This window comes from Engraulis encrasicolus, chromosome 4 (genome assembly GCF_034702125.1).
Source record: "Engraulis encrasicolus isolate BLACKSEA-1 chromosome 4, IST_EnEncr_1.0, whole genome shotgun sequence".
In the NCBI taxonomy this organism is placed as follows: Eukaryota; Metazoa; Chordata; class Actinopteri; order Clupeiformes; family Engraulidae; genus Engraulis; species Engraulis encrasicolus.
This window is the reverse complement of record NC_085860.1, coordinates 27,051,204-27,066,190: the sequence shown is the minus strand read 5'-3', so window position 1 is coordinate 27,066,190 and position 14,987 is coordinate 27,051,204. Positions and strand designations below refer to the sequence as shown.

Here is a 14,987-nt window from a genome sequence, read left to right as displayed (position 1 = left end):
GGTGCCTTGCTCTAGGGCACTTCATGAAAAGGAAGAAAGGAGTCACACACTGGAGCTGAATGCAAAATCAAAAACATAGTATATCAAAACAAGTATTAAACAAAGCAGAACACTGGGAACACTGATGATGGGCTAGACCCAAAACGTTTGTCCCTTGTCTGTCGGTTTTATTTACTTTTTTCGGCTTTGTTTAATACAGTTTTTGATTTTGCATTTAGCTCCAGTGTGCGACTCCTTTCTTCCTTTTCATTATACTGCTCTTGGAATTACGCACCGAGTGAAACGCTCAGGATAAGACATTGGCGCGGACGCCACCCCACCATTACTCTCAAGGGCACTTCCGCCATGGGATGCAGGGGTGGGAAGAACATACACATTCTTCCTAATGGTGTCACTTTTACCACTTATTGCACTCTACTTGAAAACCTGCTGCTACTAAGTATTGTACCCCAAACACAATTTCGTTGCCTTTTTGACAATGACAATACATTCTTGAATCTTGAATCTTGAATCTAATGGTAAGGGTGGTGTTCGAACCTGCAGCCCTCTGGTGCCAGGACCAACCCCCTGAACATTAGGTCATGTATCATCATCATCATCATCATCATCATCATCATCATCATCATTATCATCACCATCATCATCATCATCATCATCATCATCATCAGTCTGGTGCCAGGATCAACTCCCTGACCATTAGGTCAGTGATTCTTAAAATATGGGCCGGGGCACTGAAGGTATTCCAAGTGGGCCTTGAAATCATTTTCTTGAAAAAATAATTTGGTGTGTGTTGCTGTTGATTTATTTGAGTTTTATTCTTAATTGGGTCAGAGGTGGGCCCCGAACATTTGTGACAATTTTGAGTGGGCCCCAAGTTGGAAGATTGGGCACCCCTGCGTTAGGCCATGGATCATCATCATCATCATCATCATCATCATCATCATCATCATCATCATCATCATCATCATCATCAAAGTGCTTCAGAAAGAGTTACTATGATATCAGTGATGGCTGAATTGTGCTCTAGAATCCAGACCCTGAAGCGATACATTACAGTGCATTATCATTTTAGTGTTGTTATCATCCTTAATCGATGCAGATGTTGGGTTGTTGCCACATTTTGTTTTGTTCTGTTACACAGGTATTGGCTTTTTTTCTTGCCTGTTCGCACTGTGAGATCAAATGTAAAATGCATCAAAAATGAAAGACATCCTCACAATCACCATTGCTGTGAATTATATTCAACATTTTTCACAAACATGGGCAGCATAGCTGTAGCTTGAGGCACTTGAGATGAAAGCACCTGCTAAGTGTATTGGAATGTAATGGTTAGATGGGAGAGCTGTGGGTTTCATAATGACTATGGCACATTATATTTCCCCCAGCACTTTATTGCTAAGGCAGCCACCTTGACAAGAAACACCTGCCACCTTGACTAGGTCCCCTGAAAAGATAAAGATGTCATGTTGTGAATGTAACTTCTAAAGTTGCTTTACCAAAAGATATATACTTTTAACGCCCCACCACTTTGACTAACAAAAATTCTGGGTCAAACACTGCCTTAAGGTATTACAGCACTGCAGTATAAAGGTATTGGTGTATTCACCAGGCACCAGATTTAAGTTCTTTTTCCCCTTTATCTCTCCCCATGCAATTCCCAGCAGATATTGTTGATGGCGGGTGTAGTCCATCTCGAACACAGCTGAAGCCGCTACATTACTCTGCCACTAGGTTGAGAAATCATGCTTTGTGGAATAAGCTGCCAAAAACTGTAATATCAGATGAAATATACAGGAGGCGGTGCCTGGTTGCAGCTTCTGACATGACTGCTGTGAATTCAACATTGAGGTTTAACTTCAAGCACACTTACCGTTTGAAGCAGTGAAGTCAATGGCCACAGTAAAATTGATCTGCGTTCTACAAGTCAAATAAGAAAAAGTAATTAGTTGAGAGGTATGGAAAATTAACATCCGCTGTTAACATAAAGCAAAAGGTAACTGATCAAATTATAAATTAAGTTACAAATTACTCATAATGAAGAACCACAAAAAACATCTACAATGAAACCAAAGTTCGCCAAAATAAATAAGTTGATGTAATTATTGATTGTGTGTGTGTGTGTGTGTGTGTGTGTGTGTGTGTGTGTGTGTGTGTGTGTGTGTGTGTGTGTGTGTGTGTGTGTGTGTGTGTGTGTGTGTGTGTGTGTGTGTGTGTGTGTGTGTGTGTGCGTGTTTGTGTACGTGTGTACAGTATGTGCGTGTGTGAGTGTGCGCGTGTGTGTTTGTGTGCATATGTGCGTGTGTGTGTGCATGCATGCGTAAGACAGTGTATGTATTAGGGCATCTGTGGTATGTACATGTGTGCCTGTGCCCTGTATAATTTCTTGTAGTTTTGCACTCTGTGATTTCCTTTGATGTTGGCTGATGTACACTTCAAAGGAAAAGAACACTTAGAGGTAATCAGAGTAAATTCATCACCCAACATGAACCTAACATCCAACTGTGCCTGCTCTTTATTGTACAGTCCTGATTATAGCATAATGTTGGTATTGTACATCATTAGCTACTGTGTTGTACTATGTTACATTTTGTTCTTACAGTAGGTGTATCAGGGTTAGGTTAAAGGTTTGCTTCGAGTGTTACATTGCAAATGCATGCATTTACATGCTGCAAATAATATGAATGTGATGATGTGTTACACATACAGTAGTTAGACTGTAAAAGGAGACTGTAAAAAATGCTACCCAGAGCTCTAAGCCCTTCCGAGCATTAAACTCCACCCACTCCGAGCAGTGCTATTTTTAGCCCGAGTTTAAGCGCGCTGGAGTTTTCTCGTTCTCCCCCGTTTGAAATAAAGGCACTGTGTGTGTAGGCGAGTCTCTTTCACGCCTGGGAGATCCAGCAGGTCTGCCTCCAATAGGGAGCCATCCCTTCCCTTCTTTCTACCTTTCTCTCTTTCTCTCCTTCTTCCCCTTCTCTCTACCTCCTGCTCTCCCCCTCTCTACTTTTTCTTCCCTGGGAGAACCTAGCAGGTCTGTCTCCACTCAGAGCTATTCCTTCTTTTCTCTTCTCTGATCTCCTCTTCTCTTCTCTTCTCTTTTCCTCTCTGTGCCTCTCTTTTTTACTCCTCCTTCCCTTCTGTCTACCTCTTTCTTGCTCCCCCTCTACCTCTCCCTACTCCCTCCATATCTCTGTCTTTCTGGTAGCAGGTATCTCATCATCTCTTCCCTTTCTCCCCACCGCTCTCTTCTGCTTCTTCCCTTCTGTCTACCTCTTTCTTACTCCCCCTCTTCCTATGGCTACTCTCTTCATCTTTCTGGCTACCTCCTTCTGGAATCCCGACTGTCATCCAGACCTAATGTATTCCTGCCCCAGCCTTCCTTCTCTCACCTCTATCTTCCTTATCTTATCCTCTTCTCTTCCCTATACTGTACATCTGTCTTTCTTCACCCAGTTTGTTTCTTTAATCTCTCTCCATCTCTCTCTCTCTCTCTCTCTCTCTCTCTCTCTCTCTCTCTCTCTCTCTCTCTCTCTCTCTCTCTCTCTCTCTCTCTCGCTCTCTCCTATCTCTATTGCTACCTTCTGCCTCTTTCTCTTCTTCCGTCACTCCCTCTTTAAATGTCTTTATCCATCCCTTCTGTCCTGCTTTTCTGTTGTTTATCTTTCTTTCTTGCTCTCCGCTCCTCTCTGTCTCGTCCCCCTTTTATCGCTTGTATTTTATCCCTCCTTTTCTCCCTTTTCTTACTCTGTTGCGTTCCCTGGCACCATCATTTCCCTTCCTCTGTCTCTAGCCCCATCCCCACCGCCACCCCCCACCCCCCACCCTCTCTCTCTCTCTCTCTCTCTCTCTCTCTCTCTCTCTCTCTCTCTCTCTCTCTCTCTCTCTCTCTCTCTCTCTCTCTCTCTCTCTCTCTCTTTTTCCGTCGTGTTCCGTGGCCCCATCCTCTCCCCTCTGTGCACTTGGCAAGCCAATCTCATTAAGCAGAGCCTTCAGCTGTGGCAAACATCAAACACACACACTCATGCAAACATACACACTCATGCATACACACACACATACACACACTCATGTATACACACACACAGCCCGCCACAGCACATTGCACACACATGTGCATATACATACACGTGGATTCTACTAGTAGCACCATTTATCCTACGAGGCAAGTTTACTTGTGAACTGCATTTTATGAACAAAACAAGTTCAGTGAGTTGAACAACACAGAAAGGAACATAGAATAACATGGAAAGATATTTTCCAAAATGCTTTAAAAGCCATTTGAATTCAAAGGGGGTTTTAGACATTGGTTTTCAGGTAGCAGGACAATTTGAGCTGGTTTAATGTTGTTTCATTTATCCTTAAGAAATAAATGATACAACAAAAAAAATCAAACATCACAATTACTTGATTAAATGCACAATAAAAAACATTGACATTTTTTTTCTTGAAAAATGAATTACATTTCGGAAAAGAGCTCTTCATATGTTATTGATTCAATATGACAAGAGTGAATAAAGAAATACCCAAAATAACTACTTAGGGTTTGTCTGTGTTGAAGTTCTGAAATGTGCATAGCTATAAGGAGAATGAGACTTGCAGGACATTGCCAAAGGCACCCAGAACTGCCAGCCAGCAAACGGGTGCTATGGGAAGCATCACATGGATGCCGGTTAAGAGGACGGCCCACACTAACATTTGTGGACATACTCAAGAAGGACGCCGGAGCCCAGAGTACCAGCAAACTGAAAAGATGTATGGAGAATCGGGATGACTGGAAGCAACGATGGAAGGCTCACCTGAGGACGACCTAGAGAGCATTTGCAGAACGTTTCTTTATGGATTCGATCATGAATCTGAAGTCGTTTTCTTTCAGTCCACTTTCTTAAGCGGTTAATTGGATTCAGTTTGCTGGGTCTCTGACTCAGAGGACCATGATAATCAACAAAATGTGTCTCATCAAGTCATCTGCACATTGTGAATCTTGATTTGAATAATACCAGTGTCAATGGACTGTATATGACTTTCCCTCTAACAGTGATAAACTGAGGCCTGAATTAAAAGGGACATGACACTTCAAAGAAAACACAGAGATGCATCAAATGGGAAAAAAACAGACACGTTTGTTTTGTGGCATTTTGTGATTCAAAGCACGGCTCAAGAGAGATGTGAACTGGTGGCCTGGCGATACTCACCCTCCTTTGATATAGTCCAGAAAGGTGACTTCAGTGTCGATGAGGCAGGACAGCAGTGTCACCTGTCAAAGGGAAAGTTTGGTAACACTTCCTATTAAGAGTCCAATAAGGCGGTGAGGGCACAACACGTTTGATAAGCAATGCAGTATCTCCTTCACAAACGCCACATAAACACTTCATAAATGCCATATTTCCCCGTTTCACAAACACTACATGAATTCTTCATGAATGTTTCTTTTTTAAATCTACTGTATGTGGATCATGGGAATCTGACAGCTTGGGCTTCTGGAGACTCATATGACTCAAGACAAAAGTCATATAAAATGACATTAACCCACATGCAGTGCGTTTTAAAAGTGGACTAGCACTTATGAATGCTTACGCACTGCTTATAAAGGCATAATGCATTGCTTATGAAGGTGTTATGTACAGTAGGACCTTGGATAAGAAGTCTTACCAATAATTCAGCAAGTTAACATAGACATTTTGTTCCTATGTGCTCTCTCTTAAAGCCAGAGAAAGTCCAGACAGCAAGAATCACTCAACAAAATACAACGTGAAAGACATCGTCTGCTTGGGTGTGTACACAGGTGTTCAGTCATGGAACAGGCACAACGTAAGTTCTGCATTCGGTAGTGGCGCCTTGGTTACAAGCAGAGCAGAAGAGAGTAGAGCAGAGGAGAGCGTAGATATTTTATTAATACCCTAAGGTAATTAAGGAAATAAGCTACAGTGCTCATTTTATATGGACGTTTGATGCTTTGACAATTCTTTCCATCAGTGCATAACTATGAAGCAATTCAACAAGACATTTGTGAATGTCTTTTTTGTTGTTACTGTTGAGTGACAACTTATTGTCTGGACTTTACACATTGGCTTTCATCTATGGTCCTATTACTGGAATGAAACAAGAAGGAATAGAGGATAAACTTACAGTTCCTGAATTCTTGTATTTCTTCTTCTTTTTCTTTTTCCTGGGATTCACCACCTGTCCAGACAAGATTTAACTAAGTCCTTGATTCAGAGCAAAACACTCAACTCTGGATGGATACAGTAGTACCGCAATGACACAACCTTGCCATTTTAAAACAGTGGCATTATACATTATACATGGCTGGCAACATGATTTGAAAATAAAAAAGACAAAAAAAGGCACAAAAAGTGCATAGCCACTTATCAAGACAAGAGAGGTGGCTCTTCCTCATTAGTATGGAAAGTGCTAGAGGAATACAGAAGCCTTACGCTTAATGAGACATTCTTATAATATAATTAATGCACATTTAAGATACGTGGATTACCCAGTCTCTGAGCCACCACAGCAAGCTTATTATCTAAAGCACAGTTGGGAGCATTACTGTAAGCAGGCTGTGGTACCCTTGTGCCTCACACAATGTACAGTGCATGTAATGTATGTGACTAATTAAAGATGCAAACGCGGTACCCATAAACATAACTTTACCATCCCTTTCAATAGCTAACACTGTGTACTGTACCACTATACACACAGAGGCATTCGCGACAAGGGGCAAATGGAACAGCCTGTGTGGTCCATCTAGAATGCGCAGAATGTACCGTACGCACACATGTGCGCCCATGTGACAGAATTCTAGAACACATAACAGAGAATTTGTAAGACAGAGAGTGCAGTGTATGGCAGAGGAGCACTGGCGATTTACCTCGAATATATAAAATTGAGACTGGCCGGTGGACAACTCCCTGTAGCTGGTGCTGAATTCCCCAATGTAGTCATGGCTGGGTAGAGGGAGAGACGAGATCAGCAATGTTAATGCATGTCTTATGTTTGATGAAAATAAGATGAAGATCAAGTGGGGGTTAAACTTTGTATTGCAGTGAATGTTAAAATAAAGTATGTCAAATGTGTAGCAATATCTGCCTAGGTCCAAGTGAAAATGTACACACATGTACAATTAGGGTAAAAGCTATGGTTGTTATTAAGGAATTACAGCTGAAAGTTCAAAGATTTTTGCAACTTCAGTCTTTGGCCCATACTCAGTGCACTCAATTCGCCACTGTGATAAAACTGGTGACATGAAGAAATGCATGCTTCAATATAACTCGGACCTGCGTGGTTTAAAAACACAATGTGAAGTTTTGATTGCCTTACCCGCCATCTCGATCCCAGTCGTACACCTCAATCTTTATCTCTCTGTGTACACATCACAAACAGCAGATATTTACATTCATTTTCAACATCTCTTCAGCTATTAAACTTAAAAGTCAACCCATGTTTATTTTTAGCCGAAATGAGAAAAAACACAGTTGTCCCACATGAATAAATTAGCAGAGACAGAACAGCAGCAGGCCAGGTGCATGGAGAAAATAAAAGGACGCTACAAAAGCAATTAGCAGACGGTACACAGTGTGTCCACCATACCTGTCGTAGTCTCCGTTGCACAGCACACGGACAGGGATCTTAAAGGCTTGCCAGACGGGGTCCAGAGTGTTCTTCACCACCTCTGTTTTATGGCAGATGGTGAACCTAACCAACAAAGAGCACGGCCACAAATACAATACATGAAGATCTCAGGATATGAAGGTTAGAGGCATATTCCTAAAAGTACTAGTTACTAACTCAACTAAATAAAGCGCCTAATAGGAAGAGACTTGCATGTTTATTAGTAGTGTCAACAATGATCGATTCGGCGATCCAATCCAATGTAGAGCATGGACGATCCGATTCAATGCGGCAAGTTCCAGAATCGATGCAGCATTTTTTTTAAGTTTCAATTACTTTCGTGGATATTTCGGGAGCAAATAAATGTTAAATTAAATAAGAGTAGTTCAAAGCATTACAAGACTGATACAGACTGATCCAGACTGATACAGAAAACAGCCAATAAATTGTTGCTCAGTATCTGACTACTTGTATTGCCTCATTGTACAAAATTCCCTGCATTCATATGTTTAAATGCCTTACTTCCTTATGTGTACATTTTCCTATGTAAGTGACTTGACTATAAGAAATGTGGCTCTGTCGCTTTAAGAGACTGATCACGCTTTGAACGCATGTTATAGCTGCGTGATATGAGACATGCCCGGACATTCTCTCTCATGCAGTCGCATTCCCGGACTCTCCGACTTCGTTTGGAAGTATTTCAGTGTTGTTGTGCGTGAATGTAACTGTAAGTACCCATATTTTCTTTGTAAGGCTTTATTTCATTTGTACAGCCATTTATTTCGTTTCTACAGTCCTTTCTAACTTTGTATTGAAGCCTGACAATCGTTCTGTGTAATTGGAAATCTCTAGAATGTTCCGTGACTCAGCAATGGCGCGTTAGCAATCCTGTGCACGGTGTTCTTTGTTAGCATTTAATATATTTAATGCTGTACGATTTCTAGTGCTGTTTTAATGCATTATTTATGCCATTTTAGTACTGTTTATCACTATGTTATTACTGATGTGTGCAGTACTTTTCCTGTAATTATTACCTCGAGTAGATATTGTGAATGGGACATCTGTAATGTGAACTTAGCATTGTCCTGTTTGTTCCTTTATTTCTGTCTTTGTATAGAAAACCACACGACACCACTAGATTATTTCATCTCTGTTTAAGTAATAAATGGCAAGACTCAACCTCTAGAACAGCTGCATTCTTTCTGACCGAAGAATTAGGCCAGCGGGTGTACGACCAGTACTTTCCTCATCATTATATCCTACAAAATTGGTCCTTCGAGCCGGATTGTACATCATCTGCGTCATGGCTGCTTCTAGAGATGTCCAGGGTGAAGCACATCTGCCTGATCCTCGCCCCAGCCGGAGAAGACAACCTCCAGCTTACCTAGAGGACTATGTGCTCAGCCACCCTTGCCAATCATCCCCCTCCAGACCACACATGCCATCAACAGGGCATGCAACACATGTAAGTCAGAGCAACATTTCTTTCCCATCTGAGAGCGCTACCGCTGCTAGAGCATCTGCATTAGATCAACTAGAGGAGAGATGGAAAACTTTAAGCACTGCAATGGAACAACTTGCTATGGAAATGGAGAATGCAAAGCGTGCCTCTTATCCTTCAAGTACTGTGGGCTTTTATCATGAGCATCCAAGATCAACCTCTCCTTATCAGCAGTACAGTAGCAGTTTGCCAGACACATATGGCTATGCACCTGTCACTACTACCCACATTGGAGACAGGCCTCCCTCAGATTACATGTTAGCTCCTCAAACATTATGGCCAGAACCCCCTAGTCACACTTATGTGCAAGAATTGAATCCAGTCATGCCTCAGCCACTGTTTCAGTTCTCCCCATCGGCACTTCAAGGAGCAGCCTCCAAAGTAGGACCCTGGTTAGACATGGCACAACATAGGCCTCTCGCAGCATCGGTAGGCCTGACTGAGCAAGCAGAGAATGTTCAATCGGATGGCACTGCTACACCAGCATCTTATGGCTCTCCAGAGAGGGCATCCTCACTTGCCACACCTCTGGTGCCCCAGCCAGCACCGGTGCCCATGCCACGCCTGCCTCGTCTGCCACGCCTGCCTGGCCAACCAGCGTATGCTTCACCCCTGCCCGGCCAGCCTGCGCACGTGCCACCTCTGCAGGGACAGCCAGCGTCCGCGCTACCTCCGCCTGGCCAGCCAGCGCCAGCACATGCGCCACACATGCCCGGCCAGCCTGCACATGCACCACCTCTGCCAGTCCAGCCAGCGCCTGTGCCACCTCTGCAGGGACAGCTAGCGCCCGCGCTACTTCCGTCGGGCCAGCCAGTGCCAGCACATATGCCACCCATGCCCGGCCAGCCAGCGCCCGCGCCACCTCTGCGGGGACAACCATTGCCCGTGTTACCGCCGCCAGGCCAGGCAGCACCAGCACATGTGCCACCTCTGCCAGTCCAGCTAGCGCCTGCACCCGCACCCATGCCACCTATGCCACTCCAGCTAGCGCCCGTGCTACTGCCGCCAGGCCAGCCAGCGCCAGCACATGCGCCACCTCTGCCAGTCCAGCTAGCGCCTGTGTCCGCGCCGCCTGTGCCAGGCCAGCAAGCGTCCATGCTACCTCCTCCAGGTCAGCGAGTTCCTGCACAGCGTCCTCCATGGCAGCCAGTGCCAAATCAGCCTCCGCCCATTCAAACTTATCCGCCAGTGCAGCCACCTGCTGGGCCTTGGTACCCTCCTCATGGGATTGCGCCACCGCAACCGGGGCATTATCCTTGGTACCCATACCCATATCCTGCTACACAACCTGCGGCCTACCCTGCTCCTGATACAGGAGTACCTAACTTGATGGAGATGGCCATTGCCTCATCCTATGGGATACCGAAGCCTAAATTGGTTGCTTTCTCATCTGGCAAAGAGAGTGACTTTATCCTCCTGAAAAAGGGTCTGGACACAGTCCTAGGGCCTCATCGACATCTGACAGAGGACTACAAGTTTCAAGTTCTCCTTGACCTTCTGAAACTTCCTGCAGCTTATCAGATAGCTAAGAGGCACCTGAACAGTCCACAGCCCTACAGCGCTGCGATGCAGGCTCTGGAACAACGATATGGCCAGCCACGGTCACTCATTCAAAGCGAGCTAAAGGCCCTGCAGCAAGCTCCACCCGTCCGAATTGGTGACGCCCAAGCATTTGAAGACTTCAGCACAGCAGTTAGCTCACTAGTGGGAATGCTACAGTCGACACGTGGCCCAGCCAGGTACGAGCTGCAGTGTGGTTCGCATGTTGACATCCTGCTTAGCAAACTTCCTGTGAACTACAGAGATTCCTTCGTTGAACACTGCTTGAAGCGAGGCATCATCGCCAGTGGGTCTACTACGACATACACTCTGATCGACCTGGCATCCTGGCTGGAAATTAAGTCTCAAACCCTACAAATCTCTCGGCGGGCCGCTGAAGGCGTTCAGGGAGAGCCTCTACGTCGAGATACCAAGTCCTCTAAACAGACTAAAACGAAGTCATCCACTGTGCTGCTAAACACTGCTGCTACGCCGAAGGCAACTTCACCTGACACAAGTGCACTTTCCACATCACCAAAATCCAAGCGTGAGCGATTCAAGCCCTTTTGCCCATATTGCCAGTCCAATGAGCACTACCTGAGTGGATGTGCTAAATTCACCAGCATGAATACGTCCCAGAAGTCAGATTGGATAAAGGAACAGAACCGCTGCTGGAGGTGTGGAAGAGGCCATAAACCCGACAAGTGCACTCTGAAGAAGCCTTGCGCCACATGTGGAGAGCAGCACCTGTTGACTTTGCATGAAGTTGCAACAACGCAACAGCCCAGTGTTACTGTCAGCACTGTTTCCACAGTTGTTTACCTGGATCAAGCAAGTCACTCACGCCGAGTGATGCTCAAAGTTGTCCCTGTTCGCTTGTGCAATGGGAACAAGATCCTGGATACACATGCCCTGCTCGATGATGGATCTGAAAGGACGATCATACTTCCCGCTGCAGTGGACAAGCTTGGCCTCAAGAGGGAGTGTGAGTTCCTAACTTTGAGAACTGTCAGGCAGGACATAGTGCATCTGAAGGGAGCTTCTGTGACACTTGAGGTATCGACCATGTCAAACCTGGGCATTAGACACAAGCTCAAGAATGTATTCACTGCTTCAGAGCTGAACCTTGCTGAGCAATCCTGTCCAGCTGATGTCCTGAAGAAGAAATACCCTTACCTGATAGATGTGCCAGTCAAGCCCTTCCACAATGCCAAGCCGATGATCCTCATTGGGTCAGACAATTCACATTTGATCACTGCCATATGTCCAGTCCGCATTGGCTCACCTGGCTCTCCTGTAGCTGTATGCACAAAGCTAGGATGGGCCATCCAAGGGCCGGCGACGGTCCTGCAACAGCCCTGTCATCAGAGTTCATCCCTACACACCTCCTTCCTGTCACCTGCTCAAGAGCTACGACACAATGTGGAGAAATTATGGCAACTCGACACTCTGCCTCGTCGCAATGAGAAAGAGATCACGCGCTCGAAGCAGGACAGGGCCGCACTCGCTCTGCTGGAAAGTGACACGGCACGGATCAATGTGGATGGCGTGGAGAGATATGCAACACCTCTCCTGTGGAAAGACAACCATACCTTACTCCAAGCTTCGCCCTCTGCTGTAATGCCTCTCCTACGAAGGGCTGAGAGACGGCTGTCGAACAACCCTGAGCAGGCCACCATCTACAACACAGCAATACACAAGCTGGAGAAGGAGGGATATGCTGTGAAGATCACCCGTGAGGAGGCCGACAGTACCGCTGGCTCATGGTATATTCCCCATCACATGGTGTTCCACAATGGGAAGGCGAGAGTAGTCTTTAACTGCTCTTTCACACATCAGGAGCACAACCTCAACAACAACCTGTTGCCTGGCCCTACCCTAGGTCCTCCTTTACTAGGAGTACTGCTCAGATTCAGAGAGCATGCTGTCGCCATCAGTGGTGACATTCGTGCAATGTTTCACCAAGTTAGGTTGTTGCCCTCCGACCAGCCTTTCTTGCGTTTCCTGTGGAGAGACATGGAACAAGACCGTCAGCCGGACATCTATGAGTGGCGTGTACTACCATTCGGGACAACATGCAGCCCCTGTTGCGCCACTTACGCAGTCCAGAGGCACGTCCGAGACCATGTGAAGGGCAATGAAGATGTGATGGAGTCAGTCTTGACAGCCTTTTATGTGGACAACTGCCTCCAGTCCTTACCATGTCCTGAGCAGGCTACAGCACTCCTTGACAAGCTGAGAGCAGTGCTCGCCAAAGGTGGCTTCGACATCAGACAGTGGGCCTGTAATGTGCCAGAAGTGGTAGCTCATCTTCCCTCTGAGGCCTGTGAGCTCTGGCTCTCCGCAGACAAAACAGAGCCCCAAGAATCCACTCTCGGCCTGAAGTGGAACTGCCTATCTGATGTCCTCGGTTACAAGAAGAGGTCAGTCTCTACCACCGAAGTGACCATGAGAACAGTGTACCGTGTACTTGCAAGCCAGTACGACCCTTTGGGGTTCATTCTCCCATACACCACCAGGGCTAAAGTGCTAGTGCAGGCATTGTGGCGAACCGATCGACAATGGGATGACCCCATACAGGATGACTTGCTCCCACTGTGGAAAGCATGGGAATCAGAGCTAACTGACCTCCAGGATGTTGCCATTCCTCGCCGTTACACCCCATTCAACATCACAACTGAAGACGTGGAGTTACATGTGTTTTGTGATTCATCCGAGAAAGCTTATGGAGCTGTAGCTTACCTCCGAGTGGTAGATCCAGCTGGTCAGATTCATGTCTCCTTCGTCCTGGCACGGTCTCGTGTTGCACCCAAGCGCCAGCTATCAATCCCACGCCTGGAATTATGTGCAGCCCTAACTGGTGCACAGCTTGCCCAAGTACTGAGTACTGAGCTCACAGTACCCCTCACACGCTCCGTCATGTGGTCTGATTCTACCACTGTCCTGAAATGGATTCAGTCCGAGTCCCAGCAATACAAAGTGTTCGTAGGAACACGTGTTGCAGAAATCCAAGACCTAGTCGGGACTAGCAACTGGAGATATGTTGATTCAAAGAATAACCCGGCTGATGACATAACCCGAGGTCTAACCTTGTCCCAGCTCTCACAGCCTGGTCACTGGCGTTGTGGTCCTCCATTCCTTCAGCTCTCACCAGATCACTGGCCTGTCTGTCCCTCCACTATCCTGGATGATGCGACCGAGCTCAGACATGGCAGCTTCTGTGGCACCATCTCCACCACAAACATGCCACTGCCTGACTTGGATGCCTGCGAGACCTGGGAGGACCTCATACTTACCACGCACCAGTCCCTTCACGGGGCGGCCTCCACAGCGCCAAGCGCCTCTGAGCGCATTGCAGCTGAGCTAGCTCTCCTACAGAGGACCCAGTTAGAGAGCTTTCCTGAGGAGATGACCGCTCTCAAAGCTGGAAAGGCCGTATCAACCAGTAGCCGACTGAGCTCACTCTCACCAACGCTCGACCAACTTGGACTGATAAGAGTCGGTGGGAGGCTTCGCAAGGCAGAGGATCTGGAGGACGACACGCTTCATCCTATTGTACTATCACCTGATCACCTGGTCGCTCGCCTACTGATTAGAGACTATGACAATCGTCTCCTTCATCCTGGACCAGAGAGAGTCTATGCAGAGATTCGCAGATCATACTGGATACTGCGCGGACGACAAGCCATCCGCAAGCATCAGAGGCTGTGCACAGAGTGTTGCAAGTGGCGCAAGAAGCCGGGGATCCCCAAAATGGCCGATTTACCCTCTGCACGGCTTCGCTTGAATAAGCCTCCCTTCTGGTCCACGGGGGTTGACTGTTTCGGCCCCTACACAGTCAAAATAGGCAGAAGACATGAGAAAAGGTGGGGCATCATATTTAAGTGCCTGACTACAAGGTGTGTCCACTTAGACCTCCTTCCCCACATGGACAGTGACTCTTTCCTCCTTGCCCTACGGAGGTTTGTAGCAAGACGAGGAAAGCCATTCGAGATTCTCTGCGACCAGGGCACTAACTTCCGAGGGGGAGACCGAGAACTCAAGGAAGCCTTCGCCCAACTTGAACCTTCCCTGAGGGAGCAGCTTGCCGGACAGAAAATCTCCTTCCGATACAACCCACCTCATGCACCTCATTTCGGAGGTGCGTGGGAAAGAGAGATCAAGTCCGTCAAAGCATCTCTCCAGGTTGTACTACGCGACCAGATTGTTCCAGAGGACGTCCTTGCCACCGTGCTGGTGGAAGTCGAAGGGATCCTGAACTCAAAACCTCTGGGCTACGTGTCATCCGACGTGGCGGACCCAGACCCGATCACGCCAAACCTACTCCTGATGGGGCGGC

The 14,987-nt window shown here is 46.5% G+C and overlaps 1 protein-coding gene across 1 annotated transcript in view; it reads right to left on the bottom strand.

The window, feature by feature from the left end:
* The window catches only part of cpne8 (copine VIII), a 68,082-nt gene that overhangs the window by 10,573 nt on the left and 42,522 nt on the right, over window positions 1–14,987 (bottom strand). The window contains exons 10-15 of the mRNA XM_063197788.1: window positions 7,588–7,692; window positions 7,318–7,359; window positions 6,869–6,944; window positions 6,127–6,180; window positions 5,193–5,254; window positions 1,871–1,917 (exon numbers count right to left, since the gene is read on the bottom strand). Coding sequence (XP_063053858.1) covers window positions 1,871–1,917; window positions 5,193–5,254; window positions 6,127–6,180; window positions 6,869–6,944; window positions 7,318–7,359; window positions 7,588–7,692 — 386 coding nt within the window. The remainder of the gene's footprint in view (window positions 1–1,870; window positions 1,918–5,192; window positions 5,255–6,126; window positions 6,181–6,868; window positions 6,945–7,317; window positions 7,360–7,587; window positions 7,693–14,987) is intronic.